The sequence below is a fragment of the Odocoileus virginianus genome, chromosome 34, assembly GCF_023699985.2.
Source record: "Odocoileus virginianus isolate 20LAN1187 ecotype Illinois chromosome 34, Ovbor_1.2, whole genome shotgun sequence".
In the NCBI taxonomy this organism is placed as follows: domain Eukaryota; kingdom Metazoa; phylum Chordata; class Mammalia; order Artiodactyla; family Cervidae; genus Odocoileus; species Odocoileus virginianus.
This window is the reverse complement of record NC_069707.1, coordinates 15,953,282-15,969,708: the sequence shown is the minus strand read 5'-3', so window position 1 is coordinate 15,969,708 and position 16,427 is coordinate 15,953,282. Positions and strand designations below refer to the sequence as shown.

The following is a 16,427-nucleotide window of genomic DNA, read 5'->3' as shown; positions in this document are numbered from 1 at the left end:
CCTATCCTTCTGAAAGAGTGGACCTCAGCAAGGACAGCATCACTCCTGTCAGCTTAGGAGACAAAGCTCCCTCTGGCTGTCAATGGCTCACTTTGATGGGTGACAAGCTGGTGGGAGAGACCCACCTCATACCCTGCAGGGCTTGGTCCAGCAGGTTCTGCCTCACAGGAGGTTTGTGAGAATGATAGAGGTTCAAACCTCTTATTAGGCAGTGGCCGCAAGTCTGGTCATTCCAATATTCTCACTTCTATTTTCCTGCGCCAAGAGAAGTCCCGTTGGGAACTCAGTGAAGTGCCAGATTTCTATATGCTGGTTTCCGTGTATATGCACCCCACCTCTGGGCGGCAGTCCCACAGCCGATGTACAAGGGGCTGGTTTCTGGGCTTGATCACCCCAGTGGGCAGTGGACAGGGTGCTCCCTCCCTCACTGGCCCTCTCTGGAAGCCTGCAGGTTAGTGCCTGAATAAATAGACACCCACAGGGGGCAGGGGTTGAAAAGGCAATGGCTCCCTTTCCGTTTTTCAGTCTTTTCTATCCCTCCTCCCTTTGCTCCCTTTGTCCCCAAACCTTCACTCCTGTCCTTTTACATCCAGGAGACTCCCTGCTGGGTCACCTGTTTCACCACCACTTGTTTGTTCTGTGTTCCCACCTCAGGCTTGAGGTTCCCACTGGCCCCCTTGCAGAAGGGCCAGTTGAGAGGAGTTGGGCCGGGCTGGACAACGTGCCCCAGAGGCCACTTCCAGGTAAGACCCTTTCTTTGTTTCCTGTTTGTTAATCTTCTGTCACTGGTATGTTGTCTCAGTCAGTGAATTAAAAGCATCTTTGTTTTATGAACTTTTGTCTGTCCAATGTCCCCTGCAAATCTCTGCTACAATTATAGGCATGGATTACTTGTTGTTCAGTCACTCAGTCATGTCTGACTCTTTGTGACCCCATGGACTGCAGCAAACCAGGCTTCCTTGTCCTTCACCATCTCCTGGAGCTTGCTCACACTCATGTCCATTGAGTCAGTGATGCCATCCAACCATCTCATCCCCTGTCATCCACTCCTCCTGCTGCCTTCAATCTTTCCCAGCATCTTTTCCAGGTCTTTTCCAAAGAGTCAGCCCTTCACATCAGGTGGCCAAAATATTGGAGCTTCCACTTCAGCATCAGTGCTTTCAATGAATAGTCAGGACTGATTTCATTTAGGATTGACTGGTTTGATTTCCTTGCAGTTCAAGGGACTCTCAAGAGTCTTCTCTGATACCACAGCTCAAAAGCATAAAATCTTCAGTGCTCAGCCTTCTTTATGGTCCAACTCTCTCATCCATACATGACTACTGAAAAAACCATAGCTTTGACTATAGGGACCTTTGTTGGGAAAGTGATGTCTCTGCTTTTTAATATGCTGTCTAGGTTTGTCATAGCTTTTCTTCTAAGGAGCAAGCATCTTTTAATTTCATGGCTGCAGTCACTGTTAACAATCATGTTGGAAGACTTTAAAAACAAAACAAATAAAAAAGGGAGCTTGCATTTCTCCCCTCCAAAAATGTAAGTCTTTTGCCCGGGTTCTCAGGAACTATCTGGTCCATCTGTGGTCCCCCAGAGTGAGGGAAAAAAAATAGCATTTTAAAAACTGAAGCAGTAAAAACAAGGAGATCTCTGGTTCTGTCTTTACATGGAAATGAATTTGTAACTGAGCTGGATTTAATTGGGTTAAGGAAAAGTAAGCACTATATAAATAAACTCTCAGAAATATCAATAAAGCTCACCAGAACACACTTCTGACACCAGGAAGGACCGTGAGTTGGAATGATTGGCCAGAGATGACCCAGAAACTAACTCCATCACCAAAGAACCTGAAACTACAAGCCACGTGGCAGAGCAGTTCTCCTGGGTTTTCTGACCCTGCCGCTCTCCACGCTGTAGCCCCTTCCCCAAAAAGCCTCTTCCTTGTCAGCATGTGTGTCTTCTGGAACAATTCATTTCCCAGTGTTAGACAAAAGCCCACTCTCAGACCCTGCAAGGAGTCCCCGTTTCTGTAACAGATGGAGAGTCTGGTGGGATTTCCTCACTGCGACTGATGCCCTGACCATTCAGGTACTTAGGGACAAGTTTGACCGCTGACTGAGCCGACCCAGTGGCCGGAACAGGGATTTTCTTTTGTCCCTTGTCTCCTCCCAACTCAGATGACTGGCCTGGGTGCCCCGATCTGATAAGGAACAAAGACTTAAGACTGATAAGGAACAAGAGCCTTCAGTTCAGTCGCTCAGTCGTGTCCGACTCTGCGACCCTATGGACTGCACGTCCATCACCAACTCCCGGAGTTTACGCAAACTCATGTCCATCAAGTCGGTGATGCCTTCCAACCATCTCATTCTCTGTCGTCCCCTACCGCCTTCAATCTTTCCCAACATCAGGGTCTTTTCCAGTGAGTCAGTTCTTCGCATCAGGTGGACAAAGTAATGGAGTTTCACCTTCGGCAACAATAACTCCGCGGTCTCCTATCACCACTGCAAGTCGGGCACCGCGTAAGCAAGTGGGCAGGCGAGTACACAGGGAAGCCGGGCGAGTGAGCGAGCCAGCTGGCAAGAGAGCCCCGCCCAGGCCCCGGCGCGGGGCTCCTAGTGGTTACTTGAGAAACCTGGGGCGGGGCCTGTCGCGGAGGGGCGGGCCAGGCACTCAGCGCAGGAGCGGAGGTCCAGACCGCAGCTGCCGGCCCGCCAGCGGCAGAGGATCGCCGGTTCTGACTTGGCAGCCTCGCACTCCTGCAAAATTGGGATCCAGGTGGCAAAGGGAGAGATGGGTGTCTCCAAGACCAGTCTTGCCTTCCTCGTTTTGCTTCCTATTGTCTTATTGAGAGGGACGTCCAGCGGTGAGTTCGGGGATGAACCTGCGGGGGAACGCGAGGATGTTGGATGGGTTAGGACCCGGAAAGGGAATGGGGGTGGTGTCCGCGGGGGTTCGCGAAACTTCTTGCAGGATGGCGCCGCCGCCCCCACCTCTTTCCCTTCCCTGGGCCTGTTTGGTCCTCAGAGGCTCCTCCCGGCTTCTTGCCTGCTCTCCGTGTCAGAACAGGGGTGACTTGGGTGAAGTAGTAATGCCGGGAATTTGGGAGGTGACGATGGGAAAAGAGGGGGCCGGGACGCGGCAGGAAATAGGGTTGAAACCCCCCAAGGATTCAGACCGCCCCTGGGAAGTGGGAGCCCCGGAGCCGGGCGGTTTGGGACCAGTCGGCAATTCTGCAGAGACCCAGACCCGCCCCGAAAAGCACACCCTCCCGCCCCGACCTGTGCAACAGAGACCCTTCTGGTCCCTACATCTCCCGGCCCTTGAAGGACCAGCGCTCTTTCCCGGCCGTGAGTTATAAACGCAGAGCGGACCGTAAGTTCGCATTGTCCAGGAGGCGTAGGCAGCGCGCTGGAGGCTGAAACTTGCTGGAGTTGCTCTGGTTTGAGTGGCTGCTGCTGGCTCCACCCCCGGCCCCGGGACTCCGCTGCGAGGCTTCACCCAGAGCCCCGGGGCGGGTGCGAGCCACTTCCTGAGCGGGGGAACTGGTGCGGTGACTCATTGGTCTAGATGCAGAACCTTTTTTTTTATTAGAGAAGTGACCTTGTTGGGCACTACGTCTATCCTTTAACATGTTAGTACCCAGCGAAACAGCTGTCCTGCCTTTCACTTGCGCTGCAGAGTCCAAGTCGAACATAATCAGGTTTCCAAGTAGAAAATTCGTGGGCCTGCCCCAGGTCAGCATTTCTGCTTGATGGGGGTGGGGGTGTAATGGGCACGGGGTCGGGGGGGGGGGGTTTCCACGCACTATATCGGCTCTAGCTTTCCTTTTCTGCAAAGTAGATGATGAGGTTATGATACTAAATGCAGCTCAACTTGACAGTAAATTCTTCAAAAACTTCCCTTCTTCAAAAATTTGAAAGGAAGGAACATGTGCTACCAAAATCTTGAAGTAAAAACTTCAGTCTTGGACAAGCCACTAGCGGAACTATCTGTGATCCTGTCCATGCAGCTCAGCTACTTCTACCCACGTGTTTTATATCAGCGCAGGGGTTTGCCATGCAGTTATATTTCTTTAGTGATAATATTACCTGTTTTGCACCTTCATAGTGTGACAAGAATTGAACTGGAAGACAGCATCAGTGCATATTCCCAAGGGTTGTCTCAGCCCCATCCCAGATGACTCAGGATCTGAGAGGCCAACAGTGGTACTTCCACCCGTTATCATACCTTGTAGGTGGGTGGAGGAGTGTCTTGAGAAGTGCCACTCTTTTGAAGGCCAGAGCTAAGGTGAAGGATATTGAAATATCCAAGGAGAGGATAACACTATCCACGGAGAGGATGTACTCCAAGAAGGTAGTTTTGGGTGTATTTTCCCTGGGATTTATGTAGATGAAAAAGATCCAAATAAAGAACAGCAATCGTTTGTAAAAACAGAGATTAAGCTTCTGAAATCCAGGTGACAGTGATACTCACTGAATGTTGTAAGCTATGAGATCTTCATCACAGAAATCTTCCTCCTATTTCTCATGTGGGTACAGAAGAGAGAGAAAACCTCTCGTGATATTGCCTTACATGAATTGGGAGAATCGTAAATAGTTTTCACAGCATTTTTAATGCTGTGAAATTGCAAATTTCACAATTGCAAATTGTGTGTCTGCGTGTGTGTTAGTCAGTCAGGCATGTCCGACTCTTGCCACCCCATGGACTGTAGCCCGCCAAGCTCTTCTGTCTGAGGAATTCTCCAGGCAAGAATACTGGAGTGGGTGGCCATTCCCTTCTCCAGGGGTCTTTCCGACCCAGGGAACAAACGGGTCTCCTGCATCGCAGGCAGATTCTTTACTGTCTGAGCCACCACGGGGCCTGCAGCACCAGTTAGTAGAGGCCAATAATCCGCAGGCAATTTCTCAACAGGACCTGGTCCACACGGTCAGATATCCCGTGGAATGAGTTACCTGGTCAGAAGTCCTCCACAGAGACCTGGCTGCTCGGAGCTCTGCCGCTGATGACAACCCCAAGTTAAGAGTGCAGATAGGCCCTCTCCAGAGTCTTGTTCCCCGTGGACTCTCACTGTCAGGGGACAATGGAAGCGTGGGGTCGATGGATGGCTCATGAACCTGTGGTTAAGAATGAGTTCTCCAGACTTCCCTGGTGATCCAGTCACTAAGACTCCACACTCCCAATGATGGGGCCCTGTTCGATCCTTGGTCAGGGAACTGGATCCCACATGCCACAACTAAGAAGTCAGCATGTTGCAACTGAGAGTCTTCATGCTGCAAAAAGATCCCAAGTGCCACAACTAAGACCCAATACATCCCCCCAAAAAAGATATTAAAAAAATAATTTTTTTAGTTCTCCAGTGCTAGTGATGTGTGGGCCTTCAGAGTGATACTGTAGGAGCTCATGGCTCTGGGCCAAACACCTTACACGGATGTCAACTCTTCAGAAATATGAAAGAAGGTTATTGAATACCCCAGCCTATCAGTGTCCTGATGAAACATTTGCTGTGATGGCTTGTGCTGGGCCTTAGATTCGGAGGAGAAGCCCAGCTCCAGCAGCTGGCCCGGGGTCTCACAGAGGCCCATGCAGCCCTGGGGGCCGGTGTCTGATTTTCCCCTCCCAGTCCCCCAGCGTCAGGAGGAAGGTGCCCACTGAGGCCCACTTGGAGCCAGGCAGCCACATACATCACCCAGCACTGCAGAAGCACATTGTCTTCCAGAACGCTGTGCCTTAGGAATGCCATAGCATCTAAACTTTCTGAGACAGATTTAGTGATGTGGAATATTTTCTAGATATCACTTTCATTAGGTTGAACTGAAAATGTTGGTATACATTTTTTGACCAAGAAATTTTTAAACAATGTTATAAAATAAATAGTTTTTAAGATTGTTTCAACACAAATACTTGGACTAGCTTAGTGCCAGGTGCTCTTTAGTTTTTACTTCCTCATGGGAATGGAGCTGACTCACCCTTGAATGTGCCCTGCTTAGTACCCAGTCCTGTCCGACTCTTTGCGACCTCGTGGACCATGCAGTCCATGGAATTCTCCAGGGTTGAATACTGGAGTGGGTAGCCTTTCGCTTCTGCAGGGGATCTTCCAACCCAGGGATCGAACCCAGGTCTCCCACATTGCAGGTGGATTCTTTACCATCTAAGGTACCAGGGAAGCTCAAGAATACTGGAGTGGGTAGCCTCTCCCTTCTCCAGGGGATCTTTCTGACCCAGGGATTGAACTGGGGTCTCCTGTGTTGCAGGTGGATTCATTACCTGCTGAGCCACCAGGGAAGCCCTTAAGTTTCTCTCTTTTCTTTCTTCTTTTTTTTTTTTTTTAAATATTGATCACTAGTCTTGGGAATTATTTGTCTATAAGATGAAATACTTTGTCTTAGGAAAAAAAAAATGAAAAAATGCTGTTGCCTTGTACAGGAAAAAGCAGTGTTCAAGGAAAAAAACTTAAAAACTAGAAGAATAAAAAGAGAAAAATACAATATACTAATAAAAAAATACAATAGAAACAGAAACTACTCTCTCATGGAAAATTTTCTTTTAAAATTTTTTTTTAATAAAGAGGAGTTCTGCCTTCTTCTTTGGGGTAAGTAGGAGCAGAATTCACTGAAGCATCTTAAATTTGGTAGATCCTAGCATTTCTGAGAGCCAGAAGTGGGCTTGGGGCAGGTCAATAGTAAACAGTAGTAATTTTATTTATTTTTACTTTCTGGAAAAGGAGATAACACAATTCCAGAAGGTGCAGTCATGTTTTTAAGGTTAAGAACCAATTTTACTGCACCTAGAATAGTGCCATGCACAGAATGGGTGCCCGAGTTGTGTTGTGTTAAAAAAAAAAAGTAAACAGATCTTGTGCTTATCTTCAAGGCTGGCTTAAGTATAAAATGGATTTTTAAAAACACCTGAAAAAATTAAAGCATTCAATTCATTAAAAAAAAAAAATTCCATGTGCATCCCCAGGAAGGCGCTCAATGCCTAGCCACTGATCAGCGCCTCCCTGGAGTCAAAGCTCCTCCCAGACAGCTCACGCTGTTGCTAATTGAAGCTGGCTATGACCCAGATCCTACCACTGGTGAAGTTAACAAGTGTGGAAAAGGAAAAGTCAGTTTGTTCAGGGACCCTGGGAAAATAGTGACCTAACGTCCTCAGAGCGTCTCCAAGCTTCCCAGTTAGAAAAGGGGGCGGAGGGGGCTGCTGCGGTGCATCAGCATACTGTACAGTCAGGTTGTTGGCACAAGGCGGACGTCTGAGCATCACCAGGCTTATGGTTTCAGCCAGTCTGGGGGTCTGTGTGCTTGCAGCCAGCAGTTTTTATGTGCTGGGGGTCTGCTTCCTGTAGAAACAACGTGAGACTTGTGTCAGATCTTTGTTATCTTTCAGGGAACTGGTGATTTCATGACACTGCCATGTGGCTGGTCACAGTCTAAATTGTTACCAGTTTCCCAGCCTAAGGAGTATTCCTTTCTCCATCTTCACATGTTCTAATCCTTAACTCTTAAACCACTGTTTTGAGACTCACAGGAGGCCTGGCTGACTAAAACTTTTCTACAGACAAGAGGCAGGCAGAGACCGTGGAGGGCAGGTCTTTCCACTAAGGCCCCTGAGAGCCGTTTTGGTTACAAGACCATTTATTACCTATTTTTCCATGGTCCCAAGAAGCCCAGGGCCTCCAACAGCTTCCTATCTCTTGAAGAGAATCTAAACATGGCCTCTATCAACTGGCATCTTATCCCTTTGTCTGATAACTCACCCAGAAAAACCCCCCGACCTGGCCCCCAGGACCTAACGTAGGAGGGACGGGAACAGGGTTTCCCAGAGTGTGACACAGGACTTGAGGGTGAGGCTGGGCATCCCCACTTCTACCCTTTGGTCCCACACACATATTGTCTAGGAATTGGGACAGTGGCAGCCTATAATGGTTATTGATTAAGATAGGAGTTGACAGATTTTTTTCTACAGAAGAAAGTAAATCTTGTTGTCTCTTTAGGCCATTTGGTTTCCGTCTCTGGGTGCAAAAGGAGCTTCCACATTTGTGGAGCACCAGGAGCCAAATATAATGTGTGAATCAACTGAGAACCAGACTTGTCCACTGTCCTGGCTTCTGACCCCGTAATGAGTGACCCATCCCCTAGAGAGTCATCCAAGAGCTGCCTCAGTTGTCTGTTTATGAACCAGAAACTTACCCTGTCCTGCCCTGTAGCTTCTGGTGGTGGGAATGTGATAGGAGCTGGGTCTGGCTGTTATGAGCTAATGCGCCCCCTCTGCTGTAGACTGGCTTCCTTGGTTCCAGGAGCAGTAGGGGACACTACATGAGGCCACAGGTGTGAGCAGGGGTAGTGGCCCTGTATCAACTCTGGTGTCAGGCCTAGGTCACCTGCTGGAGCATCTTGTTTGTTCCCTGCGGCCCTGTATCAACTCTGGTGTCAGGCCTAGGTCACCTGCTGGAGCATCTTGTTTGTTCCCTGCGGCCCTGTATCAACTCTGGTGTCAGGCCTAGGTCACCTGCTGGTGCATCTTGTTTGTTCCCTGTGGCCCTGGTTACGCCAAGCCACATAATCACTTGTATCCTATGATGGCTGGCCTATCTGAACTAATGGTTAGGGGTTGATGTACCCAGATCATGATGGGCACTTCTGACATTCCATGACCAGAGGCCTCATCTCTGACAGGCCCCAGGACCATACCAGGAGCCAGTTGGTAAAGAATCTACCTGCAATGCCGGAGACCCCAGTTCAATTCCTGGGTCGGGAAGATCCAATGGAGAAGGGATAGGCTACCCACTCCAGTATTCTTGGCCTTCCCTTGTGGCTCAGCTGGTAAAGAATCCACCTGCAATGTGGCAGACCTGGGTTCGATCCCTGGGTTGGGAAGATCCCCTGGAGAAGGGAAAGGCTAACCAGTCCAGTATTCTGGCCTGAGGAATTCCATGGACTGTATAGTCCATGGGGTCACAAGAGTCAGACACGGCTGAGCGACTTTAACTAATCGCTTTGACCATTGTACCAACTTTGCTCCTCACATACAACACTCTACCTGGAATCTGATCTTCCCCCATTTTCCATCCCTGTTCCTGCCAGAAGCCCACAGGGACACCACTCCTACCACCATCCCTGACCTTCCACAAAAGTCAGCCTTGAGCTGTGGAGATGCTTCTCATCCACGCTTTCCTCTCGGGCTCCATAGAGTCCATCAGGCTTTCCCATGGAGCTGGTGGACTGCACACTTTCCTGCCCTTTCATACTGTGTCTGCCCTGGCAGATTCACTTCTCTGAGCCTTTGATCCCCTCGTCTACTACTGGTCTTGGAAGTTCTGGATTTTCTCTTTCATGCCCTGTGGGCCAAGCCTTTCTCCAGGCTTCCAAGACCCATCCTAGTGGGAGATCAGCAGCGTCTCCCTGGCCTTGCTGAGTTCTGTGACCCCTAATTGTGAACTCTCCCTTCTCCAGCTTTGGGTTCTGTGGTCATCCGCCACCTCTTTGCCCCTCTCCCTGTGATCCTTCTTCCTCAGGAGCATCCCCACAGGCTCCCTATCTCTCACAGGACACGGGGTTAGATTCTGACAGTCCTCTGTCATCTAGACTTTTCCTGCGTAGCAGCCTGGCACGTCTCTGCAAAGGTGATGATGCTGGGACCTGACCCGGTGGACGAGGGACCACACCCCGGATGAGTGACCTTTGCCAGGCGGGCCTCCTCCTTCTCCACGAGGAGGGGGCATTGGTGTGTGGTGTGCATGTCGGGGCGGGGGGTCATTGCTCTGTCAGGCCAGCCCTGCACTGTACTCGGCTCTCATAACTGGGGGAAGGGCCTGTGGGTCTTTTTTTCCCAACTTCACCCTCACTGTGTTTTGCCTTCACAGACGCTCATTCTCTTTCCTATAATTTCACCATCGATCCTCGGCCCAGACATGGACAGCCATGGTGTGAGGTTCAAGGCGAAGTGGATCAAAAGGTCTTTGTCTCCTGTGACTGTGGTACAGCTGAGATCAAGTACTTGAGTCCATTGGGAGAGGAAGTGAAAAGTATGAACGCCTGGAAAACACAGACTGGTACACTGAGGGACATTGGAGACTTGCTCAAGGAGCAAATGCCTGACGTTACACCAGAGAGATACACAGACAAGGGTGAGTGAGGAAGTCCAAATGCAGGAGGAGCAGACTAGGGGCTCAGCTGCATCCACTGTTTTTGGGTAAAAAAAAAAAAAATTGGATGTTGTCCTTTGCTAGTAGTCCAGTGGAAAGAGCAGCTGTTGCAGGAGAGACCAGGGCCAGATTAGCTGGGCCCAGGGGAGGTGGACCCAGGTGGGGCAAAGAATCTGTCAAGCCCAGAGACTGAGCTCTTTCTTTTCTCGGTGGGGTCAGGCCCTCTGACCCTGCAGGCCAGGATGACGTGCTGGTATGAAGACAACGGACACACCAGTGCATCCTGGCAGTTTGGCTTCAATGGAAAACTGTGGCTTCTCTTTGATTCGGAGACTGGACACTGGACTGTGGTTCATTCTAAAGGGAGGCGGATGAAAGAGAAGTGGGAGAAAGATAGAACTGTTACTGACTTCTTCAAGAACGTCTCCATGGGAGACTGTCAGCTCTGGTATCAGGCTTTCTTGGAGCGCTGGGAGAGAATGTTGAAGACCACAGGTAGGTGAGAAGATTAGGAGAAAGTGGTAGTTCTCTCATGGTGACATGGACCCACCCCTCTGTGTGTGTGTGTGTGTGTGTGTGTGTGAAAATGATCCGTCAGAGGTGAGTTGCTCCTGAAAGAACAATGACCCGGGGATGCTCTGTCATCCTCTTTCCTCTTTCACCTCCTCACATCTCTCCTCACAGCACAGGCCTTTGTACGATTGAACATGGATTCTCACTGATTCTAAACATGAGAGCATCTCTATGATTCCAGTCTCCTTTTTACTCTTCCCTCTTTCCAGAATCTTCTTTTAAATGTCAGCAATCCTCTTTCTGGAAATCTGTCACCACCACCTCTGCTCCTGAGGACTCCATCCTCCTGTCACCGTCTCTGACGTCACAGCAGGACTCAGTGACTCTGTTGGAAACCTCGCTCCCCCATTAGCTGTCAGAGTCCCATGGGGACGGGGCTCCTCTCCCCCATCTCGCCTGAGGACCTGTCACAAGGGCCTCCACGTGTGGGTGGAGGGGTAGGGGTACCTGGGTCAGGGGGCTGAGGCGGCATCTGCCGAGTTTGGGGTCTGGACAAGGGCTTCACCCTCACTCTCCTTGCAGCATCACCGACCACAGGCCCCCCTACAGTCCAGTCCTCGGCCCCAGCCATCAGTCACGTCACATGGATCCTCCCCGTGGTCCTCACCAGTTTCGTCATAACTTTCTTCCTGGGCTGAGTCCTTTCCAGGAGCAGGTACTGAGGGCAGAATCCAGAGGGAAGGCAGGGGCACAGGGCCTGGTGTGAGGAGGGGGATGGTGAATCCCAGCCGACCCCTGCCCTTCACTGAACCTCCTCATCCTGGACATGAGCAGCTGAATAAGACCCCATATCACCTGAGAACAATAATTGCGGACCCAGCTCCAAAGGCCTGTTCTCACAGGCAGTGGCTTGGGCCAAGCAGGCAAGGCAGGAGCCCCACAGCAGAGACTGTGGGAAGGGGCGAGGCCAGGCCTGTGCCCCTGGAGCAGCAGCAGTTCTGACCCCGCCTGTGGCCTGCCCGTCACCAGCCTCCTGGGGACCCAGAGCCTCCATCACTGAGCGGCCCTGCCTTGAGCAGAGGTGCCTGGGGATGGTGGGCCTGAGCTGGGGTGGATGTGCCCAGCTGGGCGGGACCAGGAAGAGATGGGGGGCAGGGACCCTGGTCCTGAGAGCTGTGTGTGCTGCTGGCTCAGAGGCTGGAGGGGAGCGAAGGAAAGAGGTTTGCCTGCAGCCCCCCAAGGCTGTCAGGAGGCAAGGCCCCTCCTCCGGGGACCTGCTCCCTGGTCCTTTAGGCCCCCCTCGGAGAGGATCCGGACCTGAGTAAAGGGAGCAGATTGATTCCTCACTGGCTGCAGTCCTGAGCCTGAGCAGAGGGTGTCAGGCCTGGGGTGACGCTGTGATGCAGGAAGGAAGGAGGAGGGGACAAGAAGCTGCTGGGCCTCGGGTGGGGGTGGGGGTGGGGGTGGGGGATATAGGAGCCCCTCAGTGAGGGTGGGGCTGGGGGGGCTGGAGAGGGGCAGCCCCAGGAAAGTGACAGGATTCCTCCGCCTGCAGGACCAAGGTCTCTTTCTTTTCTGCAGGAGACGATGCTCCCAGGAAGCCCGACAGGTGCTCTGTCTGCCTTTCTTCTGCTCTTCACTTTAGATCCAGGAGATCAGACCCCATGGAACCTGAGTCTGTTTTCCGGTTATGATAACACAGTAGACGCATCATCTCATGAGCTTTATCACATTTGACGAAATCCTACTCAGCATCTCTGGAAAAAAAAACAGAAACAATTTATTTCACTTTCTTCTGGTGCTAAGCGATGAAATTTCTACTCTGAAATGTTCAGGTACTTGAAGAAATCTCCAAAAACTGGACATTTTTCATCTTATTCTAGTTTGTGCATAATTAGACTCTGCCTCGTGACCTCGTTCTTGCAAATGATATTGCAAGAAAAATGCCATCTGCTATTATAGGACTCGGGGATTCTTTCTGTGTCTAGAGAAATCACCTCATCCTATTTTCAATAGAGCAAAGTTTTGTTTATGACTGTTCCCTTAATAATTTATTATGCTGGAAGTGAAAGTGTTAGTCGCTCAGTCCTGTCCGGCTCTCTGCGACCCCGTGGACTGTAGCCTGCAAGGCTCCTCTGTCCATGGGATTCTCCAGGCAAGAACACTGAAGTGGGATGCTGTCTCCTTCTCCAGGGAACCTCTCCAACTCAGGGATTGAACCCGCATCTCCTGTGTCTCCTGCATTGACAGGCAGATTCTTCATCATCTGAGCCACTGGGGAAGCCCATTTATTATGCTGCTGCTATTTAAATCAAAATCTCAGTACTCCAGAAAACTTGCAGTATTTAAGTTTCTCTCTCACGAGAGAAGTCATGATATTTCACCATTTGTCCACCTTATGGGATTAAATGTACCTGGTGCTTCTGAGAAAATGTGGTCTGAGCAGATGCGTGAACCCTGTGTTCATGGCAGTGCTGTTCACAGCAGCCAGGCCTGGAAGCCACCTCGTGTCCACTGACAGATGAATGGAGAGAGAAGATGTGGACATATATCCAGTGCAATGTTACTCAGCGTGAAAAAGAATGAAATAACGCCATATGGAGCAACATGGATGGACCTGGAGATTGTCATATTGAGCGACATACGTCAGACAGAGAAGCAGAAACACCTTTTGACATCACTTATATGTGGAATCCAAAAAGTCGGGACACAAGTACTCTTACTTACAAAACAGAAAGGGACTCACAGATTTAGAGAATGAATTTATGGTTGCCAGGGGGAAAGGATGGGGGGATAGTTAGGGAGTCTGGGATCAACATGTAGACACTGATTTATTTAAAATGGATAACCAGCAAGGACCTCCTGTGTAGCGCATAGAACTCTGCTCAATGTTATGTGGCAGCCTGGGTGGGGATGGGAGGGGAGTCGGGGAAGAATAGATGCATGTACGAAAGTGAAAGTGAAAGAAGCTTAGTTGCACAGTCATGTCCGACTCTTTGGGATCCCATGGACTGTAAGCTGCCATCTCCTCTGTTCATGGATTCTCCAGGCAAGGCAGTACTGGAGTGGGTTGTCACTTTCTTCTCCAGGGCACCTTCCCTACCCAGGGATTGAACCCAGGTCTCTTGCATTGCAGGCAAATTCTTTACCAACTGAGCCACCAGGCAGGATAGAGATGTGTATGTGTATGTTAAATCCCTAGCCTAGCTTCTTTGTGCTGCTCATTCAGGACGCCTACATTCCTCTCTGGGTGTATATTTCTACTTTGCTTCCATTTTAAATAAACAAACTGTTTCTCTATATGTCTCCAGTAATAACACTGGTACCTATTTTTACAGTTTTTGCCTGCTTGAAACATTCTTGCTTTCAAAGGCGGTAAGAGCCAAGGGAACTTCGCATCTCGCCCCTGGTGTTTAGTGTCTAGAATTCCTCATTTTACACCAAGGTACCCAGGTTCAGTTCCTGGGCAGGAAACTAAGATCCCTCTTTAGCACAGCTCACTGCTGTCTCTCTGAGATCAATATTAAGGAAATATACACCTTATATTATTACACCTTATATTAAAGTGTAAATATGCACCTTACATATACAGGTAGAGGGGCATCACAAGTTTGTCATGGGGGCTTTTGCCTCCACCAAGTGTTTTTTTTTAAAAAAAAAAAGTCCTCTCAAAGTTAACCTGGTTCCTTCCCTCTCTAGGCCCTTTAATGGCTATTGTTGTTCTTTCCTTTCTAGTCCTTGTTTATTTAACCTTTTGATTGACTTTGTGTCTGTAGGATCTACCAGTTTGAAATAACACTCATGGTGGCTCAAGGAATATAGCCCGTTCCAGTGGAGGGTGGCCCAGGTCCATGTAGGTCCTGTGAGGGACTTCTGCACCTTGAGGGGAGGCTCAGTTCAGAAGTGTTTTCCAGCAATATCATCAGTTTTAAGAATAAGGTCACAATGCAGGGTAAAGTCTAATTTTCCAAAAATACTTCTGCTATTTCAGGACTCAGGTATATTTTCTATCTCCAGAGAAACAACTTCAGTGTATCTATCTCCAGAGAAACAACTTCACTGTATTTTCAGTGGAACAAAATTTTATGTTGACTGGTTCCCTTCATAATTTATTGCTCTATGGGTGCTGAGTCATGTTCGACTCTTCGTGATCCCATGGACTGCAGCCCACCAGGCTCCTCTGCCCATGGAATTTTCCAGACAAGAAAGAATACTGGAAAGGTTCTTATTTCCTTCTCCAGGGGAGCTTCCTGACCCAGGGGTCAAACCCATGTCTCTTGTATCTCCTGCCTTGGCAGGCCGATTCTTTACCACTAGCGCCATTTGGGAAGACTTTACAGTTCAGTTCAGTTCAGTCGCTCAGTTGTGTCTGACTCTTTGCGACCCCATGAATCGCAGCACGCCAGGCCTCCCTGTCCTTCACCAACTCCCGGAGTTTACTCAAACTCATGCCCATCGAGTCGGTGATGCCATCCAGCCATCTCATCCTCTGTTGTCCCCTTCTCCTCCTGCCCCCGATCCCTCCCAGCATCAGGGTCTTTTCCAATGAGTCAACTCTTTGCATGAGGTGACCCAAGTATTGGAGTTTCAGCTTCAGCATCAGTCCTTCCAATGAACACCCAGGACTGATCTCCTTTAGGATGGACTGGTTGGATATCCTTGCAGCCCAAGGGACTCTCAAGAGTCTTCTCCAACACCATAGTTCAACAGCATCAATTTTTCAGCATTCAGCTTTCTTTATAGTCCAACCTCAGATCCATACATGACCACTGGAAAAACCATAGCCTTGACCAGACGGACCTTTGTTGGCAAAGTAATGTCTCTGCTTTTTAATATGCTATCTAGGTTGGTCATAACTTTCCTTCCAAGGAGTAAGCATCTTTAATTTCATGGCTGCAGTCACCATCCACAGTGATTTGGGAGCCCAAAAAATAAAGTCTGACACTGTTTCCACTGTCTTCCCATCTATTTCCCATGAGGTGATGGGACCAGATGCCATAATCTTAGTTTTCTGAATGTTAAGCTTTAAGCCAACTTTTTCACTCTTCTCTTTCACTTTCATCAGGAGGCTCTTTAGTTCCTCTTTACTCTCTGCCATAAGGGTGGTGTCATCTGCATATCTGAGGTTATTGATATTTCTCCCAGCAATCTTGATTCCAGCTTGTGCTTCTTCCAGCCCAGCGTTTCTCATGATGTACTCTGCATAGAAGTTAAATAAGCAGGGTGACAATATATAGCCTTGACGTACTTCTTTTCCTATTGGGAACCAGTCTGTTGTTCCATGTCCAGTTCTAACTGTTGCTTCCTGACATGCATACAGGTTTCTCAAGAGGCAGGTCAGTGGTCTGGTATTCCCATTTCTTTCACAATTTTCCACAGTTTATTGTGATTCACACAGTTGAAGGCTTTGGTGTAGTCTGTAAAGCAGAAATAGATGTTTTTCTGGAACTCTCTTGCTTTTTTGATGATCCAGCAGATGTTGGCAATTTGATCTCTGGTTCCTCTGCCTTTTCTAAAACCAGCTTGAACATCTGGAAGTTCTCGGTTCACGTATTGCTGAAGCCTGGCTTGGAGAATTTTGAGCATTACTTTACTAGCGTGTGAGATGAGTGCAATTGTTTGAGCATTCTTTGGGATTGCCTTTCTTAGGGATTGGGAAGCCTTTACAGTGATCCTTAAATCAACATCTCTATATTGCAAAAAAGTTAAGTACATCATGCCTGTTTTCTAATCCAGGAGAAAAGTCATGGTATTTCACCATTCCTCCATGTGATGGGAT

At 49.1% G+C, this 16,427-nt stretch overlaps 1 protein-coding gene and 1 pseudogene across 1 annotated transcript; both read left to right on the top strand.

Moving 5' to 3' along the window:
• Positions 1 to 2,663: 2,663 nt before the first annotated feature.
• On the top strand, positions 2,664 to 13,950 carry LOC110151709 (UL16-binding protein 3-like). Its single transcript, XM_070461437.1, has 5 exons — positions 2,664 to 2,857; positions 9,854 to 10,117; positions 10,355 to 10,630; positions 11,231 to 11,363; positions 12,230 to 13,950. Exons 1-4 carry the CDS (start codon positions 2,785 to 2,787, stop codon positions 11,344 to 11,346), a joined length of 729 nt encoding a protein of 242 aa, XP_070317538.1. The 5' UTR covers positions 2,664 to 2,784; the 3' UTR covers positions 11,347 to 11,363; positions 12,230 to 13,950.
• On the top strand, positions 2,870 to 8,296 carry LOC110151710 (tyrosine-protein kinase RYK-like; annotated as a pseudogene).
• Positions 13,951 to 16,427: the final 2,477 nt, after the last annotated feature.